Source organism: Pleurodeles waltl, chromosome 1_2, assembly GCF_031143425.1.
Source record: "Pleurodeles waltl isolate 20211129_DDA chromosome 1_2, aPleWal1.hap1.20221129, whole genome shotgun sequence".
In the NCBI taxonomy this organism is placed as follows: Eukaryota; Metazoa; Chordata; class Amphibia; order Caudata; family Salamandridae; genus Pleurodeles; species Pleurodeles waltl.
The window spans coordinates 980388343-980410317 of record NC_090437.1 but is presented as its reverse complement, the minus strand read 5'-3'; the positions used below and the strand labels follow the sequence as shown (position 1 = coordinate 980410317).

The following is a 21975-nucleotide window of genomic DNA, read 5'->3' as shown; positions in this document are numbered from 1 at the left end:
GGCACACATATATCCTGCACATGCATATAACAGTACAGTACTACATCATCTTTGTATTGTATAATTCAAAGGCACGCATACACCTAGCACAACACTGCACTCCAAACCAATGTAGGTCAAGTGAGAGTTAAGTGCATAGCAGCAGCACTTTAAACGAGTGAGCCTTTTGGCCTCACTCAAATGGCACAGGTAAAAAGGCTGGTTCACTCCTCCTGATCACTGCGTGGTAAGCTGCCACCACCATACTTGTGCTACTTAAATCCAGACAAAGGCACTATGAGGGTAGTTCTTTGGGCTCCTCTCTTGGTCTAAAATGACTGCAATCCATGAGATAGGCCTATGTAATGGCACATGCGTATGATCTGTGTTCACCCATGACAACAAAATCAGCATTAGGGATCTAGGCATCATTACAGTTGGGGCACTGAGGGCAGAGGTGCACGTCCATCACCATGTGAGGGATTTATCAATCACAACATTCAGTTCACAAAATTCAGAACTGTGATGGGTTGCATTTCAACCGACCTCATAAATATTAATGCGGTAGGTCGCAAATTGTGACCTACTATGACTGGCTACAATCACAGGCATGGTGGCCTGCTGGGGACAGCAGGTCACCATGGATGGCTGTTATTGCTTTTAAATAATGCAATTTTCATTTTTTTTTTTTTATGCAGCCAAATGTCCTAAAAGGAAAACGAGCTCTGTCTAAAAAAGAAAATGAAGACATTACAGTCCTTTTTAAGGAGTGGGGCTTCGTCCCATGGACCACTGCCTACTCCTAAAAATGCTCGTCTGTATTTGAAAAATGGGAAGGGTCCTTTGGGGACTTCTTCTAGTATCTGAATGGGTTACCACCTCCTTTAAGATCGTTGTAAACTACTAATGTTTTGCTACCAGAATTTAACAGTGAAATATTAATACATACCATAAGGGATTGGTGTTTGGAGGGAATGCCCCTACACCCCCTTCCAAATGCTGATTCTTCATGGTTTCCTACACCTTTTCCGAATCACGAAATGGGCTTAGTACATTTCGAAAATGTTCTTAGCATTTCCAAATCCTCTGATTTAGTGAATAAGAGGGTTTGCAAAGGCTAAACCCTTTGAACGAGGTCCACAGTCCTGTATCTTTCTTCAGTACAAATGGTCACAAAACTTCAACGTTTTCATGAAGGATGACTTTAACCCCTGGCACCAGTTTACAGCTGTAGGTTTCAGGATGACATGATATAGATGCAAATGTAGCTCAACAAGAGCTAGTAAAATTCCAAATGAGAATTACAGAGTACAGAATAACTGACTGAAAAGGCCATACCGTATAATCTTAAAAATGAAACAGAAAATACAAACACATGCATTAACTTCATGAATAAATGCAATAATCTCACAGCTAAATATAAGATTGAAACTTTTCAACTATCAAAACAATTTACTAAGATGCATGATTGATCTGAGAAATATCATGAATATACAAAACAAAACTGAATACCATGCATTTACATCTGTAACTTGAGGTGAAGTCATCACTTTTTAAACAATTTAAGTTTCACCTGAAGGACAACTAAATAGTGGTATGAGATCACATTTACACTCTCCAATAACAAACCTGCTGTCCTAAAAAATGATATTGAAAACAGATTTGCTTATACTGAAGCTGCAACTGAACAGACAAATGATGTTTATGTTACTTACAGGCAACTTTTGGAAGGGATCCAAACCTTGGGTTGCGAGAAAGAAACCCTGCAAATAAATTAAACAAGTGGGCAACATTATAACTAGAATCAATTTCATAAATATTCATTTAAAATCAATCTCAGAAAGAATCTAATGCAAGCCAATAAAGAGTCATCCTAGGACACAAACTCTATTTCAACTATCCTCGCTCAGGCGAGTGTGTAGTGGCCACCAATGGGAGGGCTGCTTCCTTCACGTCTCAGAGTGCAGAGTACCATGGAGCAAAGTGGGGGGCACTTCTGTTGCTCCCACTATGCGGGCTAGGAATTGTGGACCTGTAGGTCTATGTAAACTGTTGAATAAAGTTCCTGTTGCTCATGTTAGTGTTTTTCACAACTTTATAACATAAACTCACATATCTACAGTTAACGAAAAGGAACACTGAAAAGCAGAGGTCTTGGTGTCAGTCTGAGGAACAGCACCTTTGCATCAGTTTGACTGTTTCTATCTCTTAAAAAGAACACAACAGACATCCTATGAGTCATGCTTCCATTTTATATTGACATAGAAGATATCAGAAATCTTTTACTAACCCCTTCTGTGCCCAGGACGTAATGGTTACGTCCTGAAGCACAGTGCTGCTGTGCCCAGGACGTAACCATTACGTCCTGGGCACACAGCCCAGAGGGAGCGCTAGCCACCTCCCCAAGGCAGGGATGGAAGGGGAAGCCCTTCCCCTTCCACCCCAACCCCCCACCACCCCCCATGTGACGTCAGTGCGCGCTGTTTGTCACAGGGCCTCCTCCCATCGCGCTGGAAGCTCAGCTTCCAGCGCGATCGGAAGATAAATGCTTTGCATTTCTCTTCTGATCACGTGGGGGAGGCCAAGAGAGGCTTCAAAGGGAAGGAAAGTTATTTCCTTCCCTTTGAAGTCTCTCTCTGTGTTTTGTCAGCCGGATTGCAAGCAATCCGGCTGTCAAAACGCCCACTAGACACCAGGGATTTTATTTTAAAAAGGAAACTGGCATGAGGGAGCGACCCCTTGGGCAAGGGTTGCTCCCAGGGGGGTCATTTTTTTTTAAGGCCTTTTCTGCCCTCCCCACCCCCTCCCCCCCCCGGGGGGCAGAAACCTCTAGGCATCAGGGATACATTTTTTTTGTTTGTTTTTGTTTTGTTTTAGAGGTGGGGAGCGACCCCTTGGGCAAGGGTTGCTCCCATAGGGGGCAAATTATATTTAGGCCATTTCTGCCCCCCTTGGGGGCAGATTGGCCTATTTTTATGAGGCCAATCTGCCCCCAAAGGGGACAGAAACCACTAGACACCAGGGAGTTTTTTTTTCTCTCGTGAATTTCACGTAAGGGGAGTGACCCCTTAGGCAAGGGTCGCTCATGTGGGGGGGTGGGGGTGGGGGGGGGGAGGGAGTAAATTTATTTTAGGCCATTTCTGCCCCCCCGGGGGCATATCGGCCTATTGTTATTAGGCGATCTGCCCCCGGGGGGGCAGAAACCTCTAGGCGCCAGGGCAAATTTCTTTTTGGTGGTTTTTGTTTTGTTTGTTTGTTTGTTTTTTTAGAGATGTGGAGCGACCCCTTAGGCAAGGGTCGCTCCCCTGGATGGGCAAATTGTATTTAGACCATTTCTGCCCCCCATGAGGGCAAATCGGCCGATTTTAGGTCAAGAGGCAGAAACCACTAGGCACCGGGGATCTTTTTTTTTGCGCAGTCACGCAAGGGGAGCGACCCCGTAGGCAAGGGTCGCTCCCCGGAGGGATTGGGGGGGCAAATTTATTTTAGGCCATTTCTGCCCCTCCCTGGGGCCGGCTGAGCTAGAGGCCAAAATCCACAGGTAGGCACTTTTCAAAAAACACCTCTGTTTTCTGTGAAAAAATGTGATGTGTCCATGTTGTGTTTTGGGCCATTTCCTTTTGTGGGCGCTAGGCCCACCCACACAAGTGAGGTACCATTTTTATCGGGAGACTTGGGGGAACGCTGGGTGGAAGGACATTTGTGGCTCCTCTCAGATTCCAGAACTTTCTGTCACCGAAATGTGAGGAAAAAGTGTTTTTTTGGACACATTTTGAGGTTTGCAAAGGATTCTGGGTAACAGAACCTGGTCAGAGCCCCACAAGTCACCCCATCTTGGATTTCCCTAGGTGTCTAGTTTTCAAAAATGTGCTGGTTTGCTAGGTTTCCCCATGTGCCGGCTGAGCTAGAGGCCAAAATCCACAGGTAGGCACTGTTTTCTGTGAAAAAATGTGATGTGTCCACGTTGTGTTTTGGGCCATTTCCTTTCGTGGGCGCGAGGCCTACCCACACAAGTGAGGTACCATTTTTATCGGGAGACTTGGGGGAACGCTGGGTGGAAGGAAATTTGTGGCTCCTCTCTGATTCCAGAAATTTCTGTCACCGAAATGTGAGGAAAAAGTGTTTTTTTGGACACATTTTGCGGTTTGCAAAGGATTCTGGGTAACAGAACCTGGTCGGAGCCCCACAAGTCGCCCCATGTTGGATTCCACTAGGTGTCTAGTTTTCAAAAATGTGCTGGTTTGCTATGTTTCCCCAGGTGCCGGCTAAGCTAGAGGCCAGAATCCACAGATAGGCACTGTTTTCTGTGAAAAAATGTGATGTGTCCACGTTGTGTTTTGGGCCATTTCCTTTCGTGGGCGCTAGGCCTACCCACACAAGTGAGGTATCATTTTTATCGGGAGACTTGGGGGAACGCTGGGTGGAAGGAAATTTGTGGCTCCTCTCAGATTCCAGAACTTTCTGTCACCGAAATGTGAGGAAAATGTGTTTTTTTTTTAAGCCAAATTTTGAGGTGTGCAAAGGATTCTGGGTAACAGAACCTGGTCAGAGCCCCACAAGTCACCCCATCTTAGATTCCCCTAGGTCTCTAGTTTTAAAAAAATGCACAGGTTTGGTAGGTTTCCCTAGGTGCCTGCTGAGCTAGAGGCCAAAATCTACAGGTAGGCACTTTGCAAAAAACACCTCTGTTTTCTGTCAAAAAATGGGATGTGTTCAAGTTGTGTTTTGGGCCATTTCCTTTCGTGGGCGCTAGGCCTACCCACACAAGTGAGGTACCATTTTTATCGGGAGACTTGGGGGAACGCTGGGTGGAAGGAAATTTGTGGCTCCTCTCAGATTCCAGAACTTTCTGTCACCGAAATGAGAGGAAAAAGTGTTTTTTGGCCAGAGTTTGATGTTTGCAAAGGATTCTGGGTAACAGAACCTTGTCAGAGCCCCACAAGTCACCCCATCTTGGATTCCCCTGGGTTTCTAGTTTTCAAAAATGTGCTGGTTTGCTAGGTTTCCCCAGGTGCCGGCTGAGCTAGAGGCCAAAATCCACAGGTAGGCACTGTTTTCTATGAAAAAATTTGATGTGTCCACGTTGTGTTTTGGGGCGTTTCCTGTCGTGGGCGCTAGGCGTGGCCACACAAGTGAGGTATCATTTTTATCGGGAGACTTGGGGGAACGCTGGGTGGATGGAAATTTGTGGCTCCTCTCAGATTCCAGAACTTTCTGTCACCGAAATGTGAGGAAAACGTGTTGTAACAAGACTATTGCCTACTAGAATGCCGAATTGGGACTTGGAGATACTTAAAAAAACAGGAGAGATGAAACTTGGAAAACTCCACCTAAATGCAGGCCAGTAAAAGGCCAACAATTTAGGGGGAGGGGGCGAAGAACACCGGGGGCCAATCCCATATGGCTATACATACATAAAGGCTTCTCGGAATCTGGGATGGGAAAGATTATTCCCCAAGATACATCTCTGCTGTAACTATTTACAGTTTGGTTGTCTCGTGTTTGGGGGTGGGGGGTTCATGAGTGAGACTACCTTGAGAAGTTGGACGTTGACGTTGGACAATGTCTGATGGGGGCCGGGCACTTGTAAACTCTCTGTGTACCTTAAAGAGTGTACCCATTGTTTTTTATCAGGTTTGGAAATGACTACAATGCAGACACGGTGCAATCCACTTACGAGGCAGGGGATGCTACCTACACGGTTTAGTTCTCAAGGGGTTTGGGTTTAGGCTTTTAGTACTGAAATCACATATTCACATGGATCTACAGTATTTATTGTTTTTCTTGTTATACTGTCTATCCGGGAGTTGGGGTTGTTAACTACTGTGCATTCTTTGATACAAGAGTTGCTCCCTTCCTTTCTGTGGTAGGGAGGTGCTGGAAGACTTTGAAGAATTGTTTATGTTTTGGAGAATGGATCTGTTGGTTCTTGTTGCAGTGCAATGAGCAATGGGACACTTATCGGTGTTCATGGGAGAACTACTCCTACCCACATAGGTTGGAGTAAGAAGATGTCTACAGGGGAAGGGGGAGGGAGGTGCATAATGGTCCCATGCTTAGGCAATAATAGTAAATAATGATGTGGAATGTTAAGGGGCTGTAAAGTTATTCCAGGTGATACAGGATATATTCCTTTCTTCAATGCCATAAGATACAGATAGCATTTTTACAGGAAACGCACATGATGGATGAGGAGTCCCAGAAACTAGCCAAGCAGTAGCGCGGACAGTTGTTCATCGTATCAGATTCCGGAGCAGTGTGGGTGGCACCAGGAGTCCCTTTCAAGCACACCTAGAGTGAGGCAGATGTAGGGGGATGATATTTGCTTCTTCAGGGGACACTGGACTATTACGATACTAAACACCTATGGCCCCAACAGTGATGATTGTTCCTTTTATGACAATATTTTAGAGGTGCTTGAGTCTGGCTTAGGCTCTCCCATCATTTGGGCCGGGGATTTCAAAGGCATATTAAACAGGGAGATGGACCAACATTCCCCACGCTGGGGTACTATGCGGTTGATGGTGCGGTCACTTACCTCAGTAAGTAAATCTGGGATTATGGGATAATTGGAGGGGAATACACCCTGAAGGTTAGGAATATACATGCCATTCAAAAACACACAACGTGTACAGTCGACTGGACTGATTCTTACTGGGAGACCTGGACAACTCCCGGGTGGCAGAGGTGGCACATTTGAGGAGATTCCTGTTATATCATGCCCCTGTGCTTATGTGCCTGTGCTGGGGGTCAGGCAACAGGGGGGCAAGGAGTTGTGGCTTGCAGCTGGAGCTCCTGACAGACAGTGCTTGTCATGAGACACTAGCCAACTCGATATCTAACTATCTGGAAATAAATTGGTGCACCACGGAACCCAGGACAGTTGAATGGGAGGTAATGAAGGTTGTAGCAAGGAGGACTTGTATAGGTACCACCAGTGGAATTTGTAGGCAGTTGGAATGCAACCTCAAGGCCCTGGAGGGGCGACTAGTGGACAGGCAGCGTAATTAATTCTTCACCTCTGAGGCACAAAGAGAACATCTTTGATTAAGCAGGGAGGGGGCAAAGCTGGGAAATGCTGGACCAGTTAAAATTGAGGACGTCTCGTCAGAGACTGCGTAGTGAAGGAGATAAGTCAAGAAGGTTGTTAGCATGGATACTGACATGAGAAGTGACTTCACCTACCATCCTGCATATAAAGAACTCGGCGGGAGTTGGTTACAAGTCAAATGGATGTTTTAGCAGTCTTGGTCGAGCATTTAAAAAAGGTCTCTTGTGCTGGCCCGAGGTGTCCAATGAGACTATACAAGGGTTCCTACGGCAGTTAGAACTTCCCCAGTTGGCACCCGACAGTCAGAGAGAACTTGAAGAAGATATAGCACTAGAGGAGGTGGGAGCAGCTATAAGCGCGTTACCGAAATCCATAGGCCCTGAGGTGTGGGGGGGGTTGGCTACCCTAGAGTTCTACCAGGCATATTCTGCCCTCCTTCGGGAGAAACTGTTAGAAGTGTTTGGGGAGGCATGCAAGAGGGGCATTTTGCCGGAATTGATGCGGCAGGGTATTATCAGCCTTATGATTAAACCTGGAAGTGAATCCATGGATCCCTCCTCCTATAGGCCACTCACCATGCTGAATAGCAATGTCAAAATCCTTTGCAAGAAATTAGCCACCAGACTGTGTCGAATCATTCGAGGGTTGTTCCATGAGGACCAATGCAGTTTTATACCAGCCCGAAGTACGTACTTTAACCTACTTCATTTAACCCATGTCCTACACGAAACCATGGAGGAGGAGCAGGAACTGGCACTAGTGTTGTTAGACCTTAAGAAGACTTTCAATACTGTAGAGTGGAAATTTCTGATGGCCGGATTACAGGGGATGGGGTTTGACCCCAGGTTTTGCGCCTGGTTGTGTTTACTCTACACCGAGCCCAATGTACGAGTTCAGGTAAGTGGTCAGCTTGTGGACTCCTGGATGGAGGGTAGGGGAACCAGCCAAGGGTGTCCCCTATCTCCACTCCTTTTTTACCTTGGCAATGGAGCCGTTAATCCAGTTTCTTCGTAGGGCAATGGATGTGTGGGGTATTCGGATGGGTCACTCCACCCATATAATCTCGCTTTATGCAGCTGACGCACTGGTATACCTTAGATTACCGGGCGAGTCGGTGCCCCTATTGACGGAGTTTGGGGGTTGTCTCAGGCCTCTGAGTGAATGCACAGAAATCACTTTTGTTCCCTGTGGGTACACTTTGTGGTAGATCACTGGATGGGTTACCAGGGGCGGGCCTTCGTTGGGAGTTAGAGGGCTTCCGATATTTAGACATCTGGGTCACCCACACGGAGGTTGCTCATAGGATGTTGACTGTAGAGACTGTTGAGTCTGGTCTGGAACGCTCGTGTCGTTTTGGAACAAGTTGCCATTGTCTGTGATGGGTAGAGCAGTGGTCGCCGAGATGGTGTTTCTCCTGCGTTGTCTCTACTTGGTGCAGAATTTGTTTCCATTGGCCCCTCAACTGTTCGTTCCATTAGATAGTTTATTGATCTCCCTGGTTTGGACTGGACACCATAGTAGGATGGCCCTGTCCACACTTCATCGGGATTTAGAGGAGGGTGGGTTGGCTATCCCAGTTATCGGGCTGTACTATTATGCAGCACAGCTTCAGTATGATGCGAGGTGATTGGTGGAGTCGGACACGAGGGAAAAGTGACTTTGAGGGGATGCTTGGCACTGGTGCACTAGCCAGGATCCTGATGAGGTGGTCGCTCAGATCACGCTCTACTATACCTAGTTTGTACTACTGCGAAGATATGGGAACAAGTGGTTAAGAGGGTACTTCATCGTGCCTCATTTGACAGGGAGTTGAAATTATGGGACCTAGCCCCGTTCCGAGATAGATCACATGTCCATGAACAATGGAGAGTGGGGCGCTGCTTGGAGGCAGGGAATTTATATCCTAATGAGACTTTCCTTTCCTTTCAGGAAGTGCAGGAGGCATATAAACTCGGCCAGGGTAATTTTGTGGCGAGGGAGGTGTGGCAAGATTTCCCAGACATCCAAGGTGTTAGGAGGATTGATCGATTGGGGTGAGTGGAGACATTTAATAACTTTTTTTTTTTTTACAGGGCGCTTTGGGAGGATCCGGTTAAAAAAAATTCTGTGCTGCATGTCGAGCATGGGAATGGGATTTGGGGGACCCAATAGCAGATGTCAACTGAGCTAAGATGTTATCTCTGGTATGCATGGTCTCATGCAATATTAGATTAATACTCCTACATTTTAACTTTGTGCATCAGACATATGTAACACCACATCGTCTAAATAAGATTGATCCCATTAGGATCTTGCTGTGATGCAAGGGATGCTTCCTTTCTTCATCTGGTGTGGTTCTGTGAAGGGATACAGCTGTTCTGGAGGGGAGTGGTCCCTAAGATTGTGGAGGCTACAGGCCTAGAGATTGCCTTGACACCGTTGGCTTGCCTGCTTGGATTAATGGCTTGACCTAAAGGGTGGACGATTCCGCACAAATTGGCACAACTGGCCCTTCTGCTGGCAAAACGCAGGGTGGCCATGGGGTGGATGAGCCCCAGGAGACTCCTGGTAGATCATTGGTTGCAGAATTTCCTGGAATGCGGAGTAACAACATATATGGTTGGCACTTACAGATGCTAGGGTAGAGAAAAATGTAGTGGCTTGGGGTCAATTATTGGACCAATTTATGATTGGTGAGGCCTCGAGCTCTATGGTCAGCACTGATACAGAGGATTGACTGATGTGGGTGGGCTATGAAGTGCTAGACAACCAACTGTGTTTATTATGAGTCTCTTGTGAGATAAGGGTGTACGTGACTTGCTTATGTTATTGTACTACTGTATAGCATGGAGTGAAATATCGCTGACTTTGCCATACATGGGGTATCATGAATTGATAATTGTGTGTCTCTCCTAGGAAGAAACTATGTGGGGGATCTCACAAGTCTTACACTGTATTGTTGTAGTTCACATTGCAAATAATCAATAAAATGGGTTGGTAAAAAAAAGAAAAGGCTCCTGCAGCCTGTACCAGGTGGAGATTCTGAATCAAGGGGAGGAAGACTGAATGCCTTCTTCTCTTTCCTTCTCTTTCACAAGTTAATGCAGAGCAGAAGTGAATGCAGACCAGAAGTGAAGGACTGTACTTAACAAGGAAATTTAAACTACAGTGAAAGCAAACCCAAGACATGTGAAGAACTATAGAGCAGGAAGTAATATCTGGAAAATATGTCCAATGAGAAAATAAAAGCAAGGCTATATTTAAACTTCAAAGTTTCCGTTTCATTTGTTAATCCCGGCTTAAATCTACCAACACTAAAGTTACAACTTTCCCTCCAATAAGAACAAAGGCATTCTCATGGTGTCCTAAAAACCTTTCAACCAGCCATCTGGTCGTTTCTTTGATTCAATAGGTCCACCTAACTTAAAAAAGACTTTTCCCCAGGAAGAGATTTCACACAATTTTGCAATTGGAAAGTTTTACAAACCTAATCCTGATACCAGTACTTACAATATAAACAGATTCCCAAAAGTGCTTATTTTCTATATTTTTCCACAACACTTTTTTTATATTTTAAGGTGAGTACATTAACTTTACCTCAGTCACAGTTTGCTCTAGGGACTCCTGAATCATTAAGTGTAAACAGGATTAAGGCTCTGGATTTCCAACAAATTGTTATTTTTTTCGAAAAGGGATTTAATATAGGTTCAGTGGTGCTGAAGTAAAAAAGCATTGAAAAAAATCCAAGAGTCACACAAAGAGTAAGTATAGCAAATTAGCCACACCCATTCATCAGGAGAAAGGTCAAGGTGTGGTATATAGCAGGTGGTGAATTTTGGAGCACACTGTTGGAAGTCTATTACTTTTTTCTGACCGCACATTTTCCACTGAAATTGCCACAAAATTTGCACTTACGTGCAGTTTTCTGATAAAACTAAAGCGTGCAAACAATAATGTAGTGCTCAGCATAGGTCTGAACACTTGGTGTTTCCACACCTTAACTTGTGCGTTAATAACTAGCAGCATATTCAAAAAACCCTTTAAGTATTTTCTACATTTGGATAAAACATTATATGTTTCTTATGGGTAAATCAATGATTTGTAGTGTTTGTACGCTTCAAAATGTTACTTTGGTTAGAATACCTATTTTTTTTAATACAGATTGGCGTATTTGCTATGTAGAAACAGCTGAAAAGAACACAGATTCTGCAATATCTTTTGAATAGTGCTGATTTAAATATCTTGTAGCAAAGGTTTTCATGATACAAAGTATACATTACCTTTATAGACAAGGCCCTGAGTGACCAGCATGCTTCCAAGGGACCATGGAAGAGCTACAAAGAAAATGAAACAGAAAGGTACATTAAGCTATTCAGTGTTACAATTACAGTGTACCATTATTAGAATAGCTTATTAGTGAAGTGTGGGAAACAGCATTAACAAAGAGGTCATTACCACGTAATACCTTTACCACGCATATAACTTTACCACGTATATACCTTTACCACAAATGCCTTTACAATGAAAATATAAGGTAACTGTATATATTTTTTAGGGTAAAGGCATTTTTAGGGTTTTTGGGAGGCAAGGGAGATTTTAGGGTGGGTAAGGGTATTGGGTGGTAGGGGTATTTTTAGGGTTTTGGTGGGTAAGTTTATTTGGGTGGCAAGGGTAATTTAAGGGTTTAGGATGGGTAAGGGTAGTTGGGTGGCAAAGGTATTTTTGTGGTTTAGGGTGGGTGGGGTATTTGGATATTAAGGGTATTTTTAGGGTTTAGGGTGGGTAAGGGATCTTCTGTCGCAAGGGTAATTTTGGGGGTTTAGGCTTTGTAGGGGTATTTGGGTGGCCAGGGTATTTCTAGGGTGGGTGGTAAGGGTATTTGTAGGGTTGGTAAGTGTGTTTGGATGGTAAGGTCGTTTTTAGGATGGGTGAGGGTGTTTGGGAGGTAAGGGTGTTTTAGCGTTTGTGTGGAAAGGGTTTTTGAGTGGCAAGGGTAATTTTAGGGTTTAGGGTGGCTAAGGTTATTTGGGTAGCAAGTTTATTTTTAGGGTTTAAGATGGGTAACAGCATGTGGGTGATAAGAGTATTTGTAGGGTTTAGGATGGGTAAGGGTATTTGAATGTTAAGGTCGTTTTTAGGGTGAATGAGGGTATTTGGGAGGTAAAGGTATTTTTAGGATTTAGCATGGATAAGGGTTTTTGGGTGGCAAGGGTGTTTTTATGGTGAATAAGGGTATTTGTGTGGCAAGGGTGTTTAAGCGCATGTTGGGTGGTAAGGGTGCTTTTAGGGTGGGTAAGGGTATGTTGGTGCCAAGGGTATTTTAGGGTTTAAGATGGGTAAGGGTATTTGGGTGGTAAGGTTGTGTTTACGATTTAGGGTGGGTGAAAGTATTTGAGTGGTAGAGGGTTTTTTAGGGTTTACGATGGGCAAGAGTTTTTGGGTAGCAATGGTAATTTTGAGGTTTAGGGTCAGTAAGTGTATTTGGATGGCAATGGTATTTTAGGTTTAAGGGTGGGTAGGGGTACTTGGGTGGCAAGGGTAATCAAGGGTTTAGGATAGGGAAGGGCAAGTGTGTGGTAAGGGTATTTGTAGGGTTTAGGGTAGGTAAAGGCATTTGGGCAGCAAGGTTTTTTTTAGGGTTTAGGATGGGTAAGGGTATTTTGGTGGCAAGGGTAATTTTAGGGTAGGCAGGGATATTTGGATGACAAGGGTATTTTTAGGATGGGTAAGGGTATTTGGGTGGCTGGGGTGTCTGGGTACTTTACCAGTGCTAAAGTGTAAGTGCTTTCTGTCTAAATTGTATTGGTAATTAGTTTACCCATGACTGGCATATTTGCTTTACCAGTAAGTCCCTTGTAAAGAGCACTATATGTGCACAGGGAGTGCTAATCAAATGTTACTAGTGGGCCTCCAGCACCGATTGTGCCACCCACATGAGTAGCCCTGTAAACATGTCCCAGACCTACCACTGCAGTGTCTGTGTATGCAGTTGTGAACTGCCAGTTCGACCTTGCAAGTGCACCCATTTGCCAGATCCAAGCCTTCCCTTTTACAACATGTAAGTCACCCCTACAGCAGGCCCAAGGCAGCCCAATGGGCAGGGTGCAGTGTATTTAAAAGGTAGGGCATGTACTGGTGTGTTTTACGTGTCCTGATAGGGAAATGCTGCTAAATTCGTTTTTCACTATTGCAAGGCCTATCTCTCCCATAGGTTAACATGGGGATTGCCTTGAAATATCATTTACGTGTAATTTCCCATTGGGAGTAGATACAGATGTGAAGTTTGGAGTCTCTAATATAACAATTTAAAAATACATCTTTTGGTGAAGTTGGTTTTTAAATTGCAAGTCTGAAAATGCCACTTTTAGAAAGTGGGCATTTTCTTGCTTAACCATTTTGTGCCTCTGCCCGACTGTGGAAGATACGTCTGGGTCAGGATAACAGTTGGGCTATTTGTGAATTCACTCTAGATAGTCACAAAAAGGGAGCTGAGGTGAGCCCTGTATATCCCAGTGGGTCTTCCTGGGCTACAGTGGTGGGAGAGGCAGACACTTGCACCTGAATAGGGCTGTGTCTGCCCTTACACAAAGCAGTTTCTAACCCCCTGGAGTGTGTCTGGGGCTAGGGCAGGAAACACAGGGTCCTGTTCACAACAAAGACTTTCCTTTGAAGTTTGCCTATTAATTTGAAGGCAGACATTAGTATAAGTATTGGGCCTCTGAGACCACAACTTCAGGACACTCCTGGACTGAGGATATTCTGCCAGGAAGAAGAGCTAGATGCCATAGGAGGGACTGCCACTCTGCCTGTTGCTTTGCTGTGCTGACCTGCTGCTTCTGTCCTGGGAGTGAAAGGACTGGGCTTTGTTTCTACATCCTGCTTTCCAAGGTTCTCCAAGGGCTTGAACTGAGCGTGCTTCCTGTTAGAAGTCTCAGGGACATTAAAGACTTCATCTGCCAGCACCTGGACTTCCTTGCTGAGATTTCTGACTTGCCATGTGTTGCCAAATCCAGTCCATGGGCCCTCGGCAGTGAGTTCTGGTGAAATCTAGAAGAAACCAAGTGCATCAACTCCACAGCGACTTCAGAACCGGCGCTGTTGTTCTACTACATGCTGCTGCCTTCACCAGAGCCGTGGTCCCTGCTGAGTGAACGACTGTGACCACCGCAGGCCTGATGACGCTGCAGAGCATCTGAAGTCCCACTATAGCGCGAGTCCTGGGTCTGGTGTCCCGAATGTCCAGGACACGCAACCCTGTCTCCCCCTCAGCACCTGTGGCCTCAATGGTGTAATCGCGACACTGCAAAGTCGACGCCGCACATCTTGACCTGCTGGATTCATCGATCCCGGCTGATCGTAAGGAACCAACACCTCACCACCGATGCTGCAACCGTAAGGAACTGATACATCACCTCCCCTGCCTCGCAGTAAGGAACCAATGCCTCCCCTCCGCAGTAGCAGTAAGGAACCAACACCACACCAGATCCAGCGATGCCTCACCTCCCTGACTTCGTGCAACATCTTTGCTTCCTCCACGTTTTCCAAGGTACTGTACCAGGGGGTCCGTGCGACTCCATGACTGGCCTGCACTCCTTTGTGCCAAGTGGCGTTGGACTTTTGGGGCCGACACCGTCAGCGACGTTGTGAAAGCCCCAGTTGGAGCTGTTATTAAGTGCTTTACTGAGATTTAATCTTTAATCATTTGTATCTTTGCTTGTGTATGTTGGATTTTTGTTGTTTTGGTCTTGTTTTACCGTGTGTGTTTGTACAATACTTTACACATTGCCTCTGAGATAAGCCTGACTGCTTGAGACAAGCTACCAAGGGGGTGAGCAGGGGTTATCTTAGCATGGTGGCTCCCTTACTCTGACTAGAGTGAGGACCCCTACTTGTACAGGGTGCAAACCACTGCCAACTAGAGACCTCATTTCTAACAACATATATATAAAAATGTGTGGGGTAAAGGTATATGCATGGCAATGGTTGCGTTGAAAAGGTATGTGTGGCAAGGGCATTTGTGGTAATGGCATGAAGGGTTCCGACATACATCTGTGATGTGTGAATGCAATTTGTATTTTTCTCTGAAAATCCCAGTTTACTATCAGTGCTAAAAAGAAAGGAAAACGTTACTTACCCAATAAGCATCTGTTCGTGGCATGTAGCGCTGTAGATTCACATGCTCTGCATACTCCTGCCATCTAGTGTTGGGTCCGGAATGGTGCAAGTTGTTTTTCCTCAAAGAAGCTTTTTGAGTCACAGGACTGAATGACTCGTCCTCTCCGTGATATTGCGCATGGGAATCGACTCCTTTGTTAGATTGTTTTCCCACAGGCGGGTGGGAAAAGGAGTGTAGCGGAAGTATATAGAAAGAGATGTTCATGGAAATGTAACCACATATGTACAAACATATACAAATATAATGTAACTGGAACAGCCATAGGCGTCCGGGGAGGAGGGATGCATGTGAGTCTACAGCACTACATCCCACCAACAGATGCCTACTGGGTAAGTAACATTTTCCGTTCAATGGCATGTGTGGCTGTAGATACACATGCTCTGCATAGACTGTAAAGCAGTCCCTCCATAATAGCGGTGGCTACCCTGTGGGGGTTGCAGTTGACTGGAAAAGTGTTCACAGCACAGCTTGATCTATGTTGGCTTTCTGATGTGCTAGTACAGTAATGTTTGTAAATGTATTTGGTGTAGACCATGTAGCTGCCTTACAAATGTCAGCTATAGGGATGTTTAGTGGCACCCTTTTTCCTAGTAGTGTGTGCTTTAGGAGTAACAGGTAACTGTTGCTTTGCTTTAGCATAGCGAGTATGTATATAGTTAACTATCCATCTAGCTAAGCCTTTTTGGGGGTATTGGACTGCCCTAATGAGGTAGTGAAAACGCTACAAAGAGGTGTTTAGTTTTCCTAAAGTCTTTGGTTCTGTCAATGTAAAACATAAGTGCTAGTTTAACATCTAGAGAGTGAAGAACTATTTCCGCAACAGGGGAGGCTGCGGAAAGAAGACTGGTAGCTCAATAGATTGGTTTATATGGATTTGTGAAGCCACTTTAGGAAGGAACTTTGGGTTTGTGTAAATTATCACCTTGTCTCTACGAATTTGGAAGAAAGGTTCTTTCAAGGTTAAGGCCTGGAGCTCACTGACACGCCTGGGTGATGTGTTGGCAATTAATAAAGCAACCTTCCAACAAAGGTACTGAAGAGGACATGAATTAAAGTGGCTCAAAAGGAAAGGAGGGCCCATGAGCCTGGTAAGCACAATATTGAGGTTCTAGGATGGAGCAGAAGGCACCTGTGGTGGAATAACCCTTCTAGGGCCATCGTGAAAGCTTTAATGACTGGGATTCTGAACAAGAAACTATGCTGTCTGTTCTGTAGATATACTGCTATAGCTGCGAGATGCAGGCGAATGGAGGTGGAAGCTAAATTTGCTTTTTTTTAAATGGAGCAAATAACAAACGAGGTCTTGAACAGTAGCTTTAATGGGGTCAATAAGTTTGGGTTGGCAGTAGCATACAACAAGTTTAAATTTTGCAGCATAACATGCTCTGGTTGTGGGTCTGCGGGCTGCCCTGAAAATGTCCATACATTACACAGGCAGTCCTAAGTAACCAATTTCTATGACCTCAGGAGCCAAACTCTATGACCTCAGGAGCCATATCGCAAGGTTGAGTGACCTGGGGTCTGGATGTTGATTTGTCCTTGATTTTGAGTGAGAAGAACCGGCCTGTTGGGAAGCTTCTCGTGGGACTACTGATAGGTCCAGAAGTGTGGTGAACCATGGCTGACACCCCCAAGTGGGAGCTACAAGGATCATGGTGAGAGATGTTTGTGTGATCCTCTGAACCAGAAATGGAATGAGAAGGAGAGGTGGAAAAGAGTAAACGAATATCCCTGACCAGTTCATCCATACAGCGTTGCCCTTGGATAGAGGGTGTGGATACCTGGAGGCAAAGCTTGGGCATTTAGCGTTTTCTGCTGTGGCAAAAAGGTCTACCTGAAGAGTTCCGCACTTTGCGAAGTATGTTTAGAGGACTGTGGGTAAAGTTCCCCTTTGTGGACTTGTTGCTGCATCCTGACCAGTTCATCCATACAGCGTTGCCCTTGGATAGAGGGTGTAGATACCTGGAGGTGAAGCTTTGGCATTTAGCGTTTTCTGCTGTGGCAAAAAGGTCTATCTGAAGAGTTCCCCACTTTGCGAAGTATGTTTAGAGGACTGTGGGTGGAGTTCCCATTTGTGGACTTGTTGCTGCATCCTGATAAGCAGGCCTGCAAAGTCGTTGTCCATCCCTGGTAGATACTCTGCCACCAGATAAATGTGGTGGTGGAGAACCCACTTCCAGATTGTCTGAGAGAGATGTGACAATTGGAACAACCGTGTCCCCACCGGTGTCTGTAGATAATACATGGCTGTGATATTGTCCGTGGGGACCAAGACAACCTTGTGAGATAGGTGATGAAGAAAAGCATTCAGGGCTAGAAACACTGCCTGAAGCTCGAGGTAATTGATGTGTAGAGATTGGTGACTGAGTTCCCAGAGGCCCTGTACTGTGAGGTCTTGAAGGTGAGCGCCCCAACCGGTCAGTGATGCATCTGTGGTCAGACTGACCTGAGGCACAGGGTCCAGAAAAGGCCACCCTTTTAACAGGTTGGTGGTGTTCCACCATTTGAGAGAGCAGTGAGTATGGCGGTCTAACAACACTATATTTTTCCAGGTCACCCTATGACTAAAACCACTGGCGAGATCAACACACCTGTAGTGGACACATATGGAGTCTGGCTTGGGTCCCTAAGAGGTGCATAACAGTCCTGACTGTGTATGTGCGATTCTCCTGAAGTCAGGGGGAGAAGAGACTGAAAACTCTTAACGCGAGCTGGGTTGTGGTATGCTAGCCCCAACTGTGCACTGACAATAGCTCCTACATAGGGCTGTATCTGAAGGGGTTGGAGGTGGGATTTTGAAAAGCTGAGTGTGAAGCCCAGAGCGTGAAGGAGAGCCACTATCAACTAAGTGTGATATTGGCGCTGTCATAAGGTATAGTCATCTAGGTAAGGGAACAAGAGCCGTCATAAAGTCGTCTTGTTGCAGAAGTGGAAAAATGAGTTGAAGAGTGATCATATAAAAGTGTTCTGAGAGAATGTACTGGTTTAATTGTCTGAGGTCCAGAATAGGCCTGAGAGGGCCGTCTTTTCTGAATGAGGAAGTATAGGGAGTATACTTTTGGTGCTGTAAGGGAACAGACTGGCTGGCCCCTTTGAGAAGAAGGGATTGAACTTCTTGTTTGAGAAGAGTGAGGTGCTCGCTGGATAGCCTATGAGTGCGAGGGGGAATGTTTGGAGGAGTGGTACTGAGTTCCAGACAACAACCATGTTGGAAAATGGAAAGGACTCATTGGTCTGTGGTGATGTTGACCCATTCTGAATGAACATCTTGAAGCCATCCCCTGACACGTGTGGAGTGAGCAGGGGAAAGATGGAGGTAGTCACTGCTTTGCAGTGGAGGAAGAGCTTAGGGAGGCGGTGCTCTCATCTCTGACCTTGTTGTCGCTGCATCTGTAGCACCCCTTATAGAAACCACTAGAATAGGAGGGTGAAGGCTGTCTGTTTTAGGAAGTAGACGCCACTGACGTTGTGGATTTGTAAGCACCTCTGAAGGTGGGGTGATGAAAAGTCCCCCTTTGTGTAGGGGACTTTTGAGCACCCATGGCCCTAGGTGTGTCTTTTTTCAGCTTCTCATGGGTAGAATCCCTTATCAAAGAGAATATTAAGGATTGCTTGCTGTACCTCTGGTTTGAAACCAGAGCATCGGAGCCATGAGTGCCTTCTTATTAGGACACTTGCATTGATGCCGCATGCAGCTGTATCTGCGGTGTCTAGGGCACAGCATATAGAATTATTAGTTATTGTTTGGCCCTCTGCAACAATTTGCGGCCCTCTCTTGCGGTGCTCCTATGAGAAAAATTGGAGGCACTCCATTTTATCCCAGTGAGCCCGGTCATATCCAGCCTGTAACACGTGTGAATTGATGCTGCGCCAATGGTTAGCTGCCTGTGCAGCCACTCTCTGCCGGCAGCATCTATTTTCTTACTCTCCTTCTTCTCAGGAGGCGGCCAGTCCCCTGTGACCTGGCTATTGGAGCATTTTCGTGCAGCGATGGCTACTATGGAATCAGGAGGGATCTGTGACCTAATGTATAATGGCTCTGAGTGAGCAGGCTTATATTTATAGTCTACTCTAGGGCTGATAACCCTGGAGCGGACGGGCTCCTTGAAAATTGACTTTGCATGACGAAACCTGATATGGAGCATCAGGAGAAATCTGTGGGCAGATGTAAGCATATCAAACAGAAAGTCCTGTTCGATAGGGTACCTATGAAGCTCCACATTGTGGGAAATGTCTGCCCTTACCACTTCCTGCTGGCAGGATGTATTATCCTCTGGTGGCGAGAGGTGTGCAGGGTACAAGTCTAGATCATTGGCCAGGATGGGGTCAGGGTCATAAGTGTCCCATGGATTTGGGTAATGCTATTTCCCACCCAAATCTTACCTAACATATACAGGTGATCCCTGAGGGATATAATGTCCAGCAGTATGTGAGGCAGGTGAATGAGAAGGGGAGTAGGGTGGAGAAGAATAAGGGGCTGGAGGAGGTGGAGAAGATGAGTCAGAAGGAGGAGGTGGAGAAGGCTTGTGAGGTGTGCTGGTGGCCTTTTCCTTGCTAGTCTTCTTTGGAGGTGGGGGAAGTGTCCAAAGCTTCTTGGAAAGACCCCTTCCTTTTGAGTAGTACAGAGGGAAAAACAATAATACGCCCTGTAGCCTTCTGGATATGGAGGTGGGGCTGACGAGTGTCAATAGTCACCAGAATGGGTTCCATGGAAGAAGGTGTAGCTGAAGATTGACTGGAGTCTTTCTGCTCCAATGTTTTCGGCACTAGTAATATTTGTGTTTGACCACTGACTCCACTTAGCCTAACTGCACACCGTCACATTGGTGACCACCAACTTTATTTTGATCCTTGATTATTGACTTCATTTTATGATTAACTTACCTTTAGCCACTGACATTTTTAGAGGTGCATGTAGGAAAGTAGCCTCTTTCTAGCTTGGTTACCCCCACTTTTGGCCTGTTTCTCAGTGTGTTGGACTGCGTTCACTGGGATCCTGCTAACCAGGACCTCAGTGACTGTTCTCTCTCCTCTATATTTGGTTGCTGGTAACATTTTATCCCCATAGTTGGCATACTGGTGCCCCCATATAATTCCCTAGCATATGGTACCTAGGTACCCAGGGCATTGGGGGTTCCAGGGGTTCCCTATGGGCTGCTGCCACCCTTAGGAAGCCCATGCAAAGGGTTTTGCAGGCCTGCCATTGCAGTCTGCGTGAACCGGGAGCACGCACCTGGTTTAATTACAGGTCACTACACCAGGTTACTGTAGGTCACCCCATGATAGGCCCTCACAGCCCAGAGGGCAGGGTGCAGGTACCTGTGTCTGAGGGCACTAGCAGAGGTGCCCCCACGAACTCTAGCCCCATTTTACTGGACTTAGTGAGTGAGGGGATGCCATTTTATGTGTACTGGACATAGGTCACTATCTATGTCAAACTACATAATGTTAACTCTGAAGCTGGGCATGTTTGGTATCAAACATGTCGGAGTTATACCCCAATACTGTTGCAAGCACTGGAAGTATGATTCCATGCACTCTGGGGGCTCCTTAGAGGACTCCCAGCATTTCTACCACCAGTCTTACAGGGTTTTCCGGGCAACCCACCTGCTGCCACCCCTTAGACAGGTTTCTGCCTTCCTGCTGCTTGATCTGATCAAGCCCAGGAAGGCAGAAGAAAGGATTTCCTTTGGGAGAGGGAGGTAACACCCGGTCCCTTTGGAAATAGGTGTGACTGGCTTGGAAGGGGTAACCTCCCCAGACCACTGGTTTGCTTTGAAGGGCACATTTGGTGCCTTCTGTGCATAAACCAGTCCACACCGGGTCAGGGATCCCCAGGCCCTGCTCAGGCGTGAAACTGGACAATGGAAAAGGGAGTGACCACTCCCCTGTCCATCACCACCCCAGGGGTGGAACCAAGAGCTCCTCCAGAGGGTCCCTGGATTTTGCCATCTTGATTCCAAGGTTGGCAGGGAACTCTGAGAGCATCTGAGTGGCCAGGCCAGGCAGAGTTACCTCATAGGCACCCTCTGATAGGTAGTTACCTGGTTAGGTGACTAAGCACCCTCTTTGGGCTAGAATGGGTCTTCATCTGGGGTGGGTCCTCAGAGTCGACTTGCAAGATTCTAGCAGGACTCCTCTGCAACCTCTGCTTCGACTTCTGGCCTCCAGAACCCTGACTGGACCCTCCAGGAACCTACAAGCTGCACATCCATGAGGAAGATTCTTCTGCAACATTTCCTCGGCTGTGCGTCCTCAGAAGACTGCAACACTTCAGCCTGCACAAGAAGAAGAAGGAATCCCCCTTGGGGTTAAGGCATCACTCCCCTATAACTACAGGTACCTGGCTGCAGCACTGACTGGCTGCGTGGATCTCCCCTCATCCTGAGTGGTGTGGGTCCTGTATCACAGGTGGTGGTCCGGAGAGTCTTCCTTGGTCCTCTCTACCAGCTGTTGCACTTTGGTGGTGGTGAGGCCTTTCCACTCCAGAATACAATACCCCCATGCACTGCCTCCTTTGCAGCTTTGAAGGCTTGTTTGCTTCACCTCCAAGATGAACTTCAGGTGATGTGAAGCTCCAGCCCCCAGCACTCCCTCCTGAAATTCCTAGGCCTCTGCGTGGTCCTTTGACGACGTGGGAGCAACTTCTGTGGTGCTGGGTGGGCTGCTTCAGCGACTTCTGTGTCCCTGTACTACAGGACACCTGTGGGTGTTGCCTTTGCTCCTGTGGGTCTTCTGTGACATGGAGGGTCCCCTGTGACTCCCCCTCCTGGGTAGAGTCCTCCTGGAC

At 46.2% G+C, this 21975-nt stretch overlaps 1 protein-coding gene across 1 annotated transcript in view; it reads right to left on the bottom strand.

Annotated features, from left to right (window-relative positions):
- The window catches only part of OCIAD2 (OCIA domain containing 2), a 75062-nt gene that overhangs the window by 14045 nt on the left and 39042 nt on the right, over positions 1–21975 (bottom strand). The window contains exons 3-4 of the mRNA XM_069201494.1: positions 11290–11343; positions 1695–1742 (exon numbers count right to left, since the gene is read on the bottom strand). Coding sequence (XP_069057595.1) covers positions 1695–1742; positions 11290–11343 — 102 coding nt within the window. The remainder of the gene's footprint in view (positions 1–1694; positions 1743–11289; positions 11344–21975) is intronic.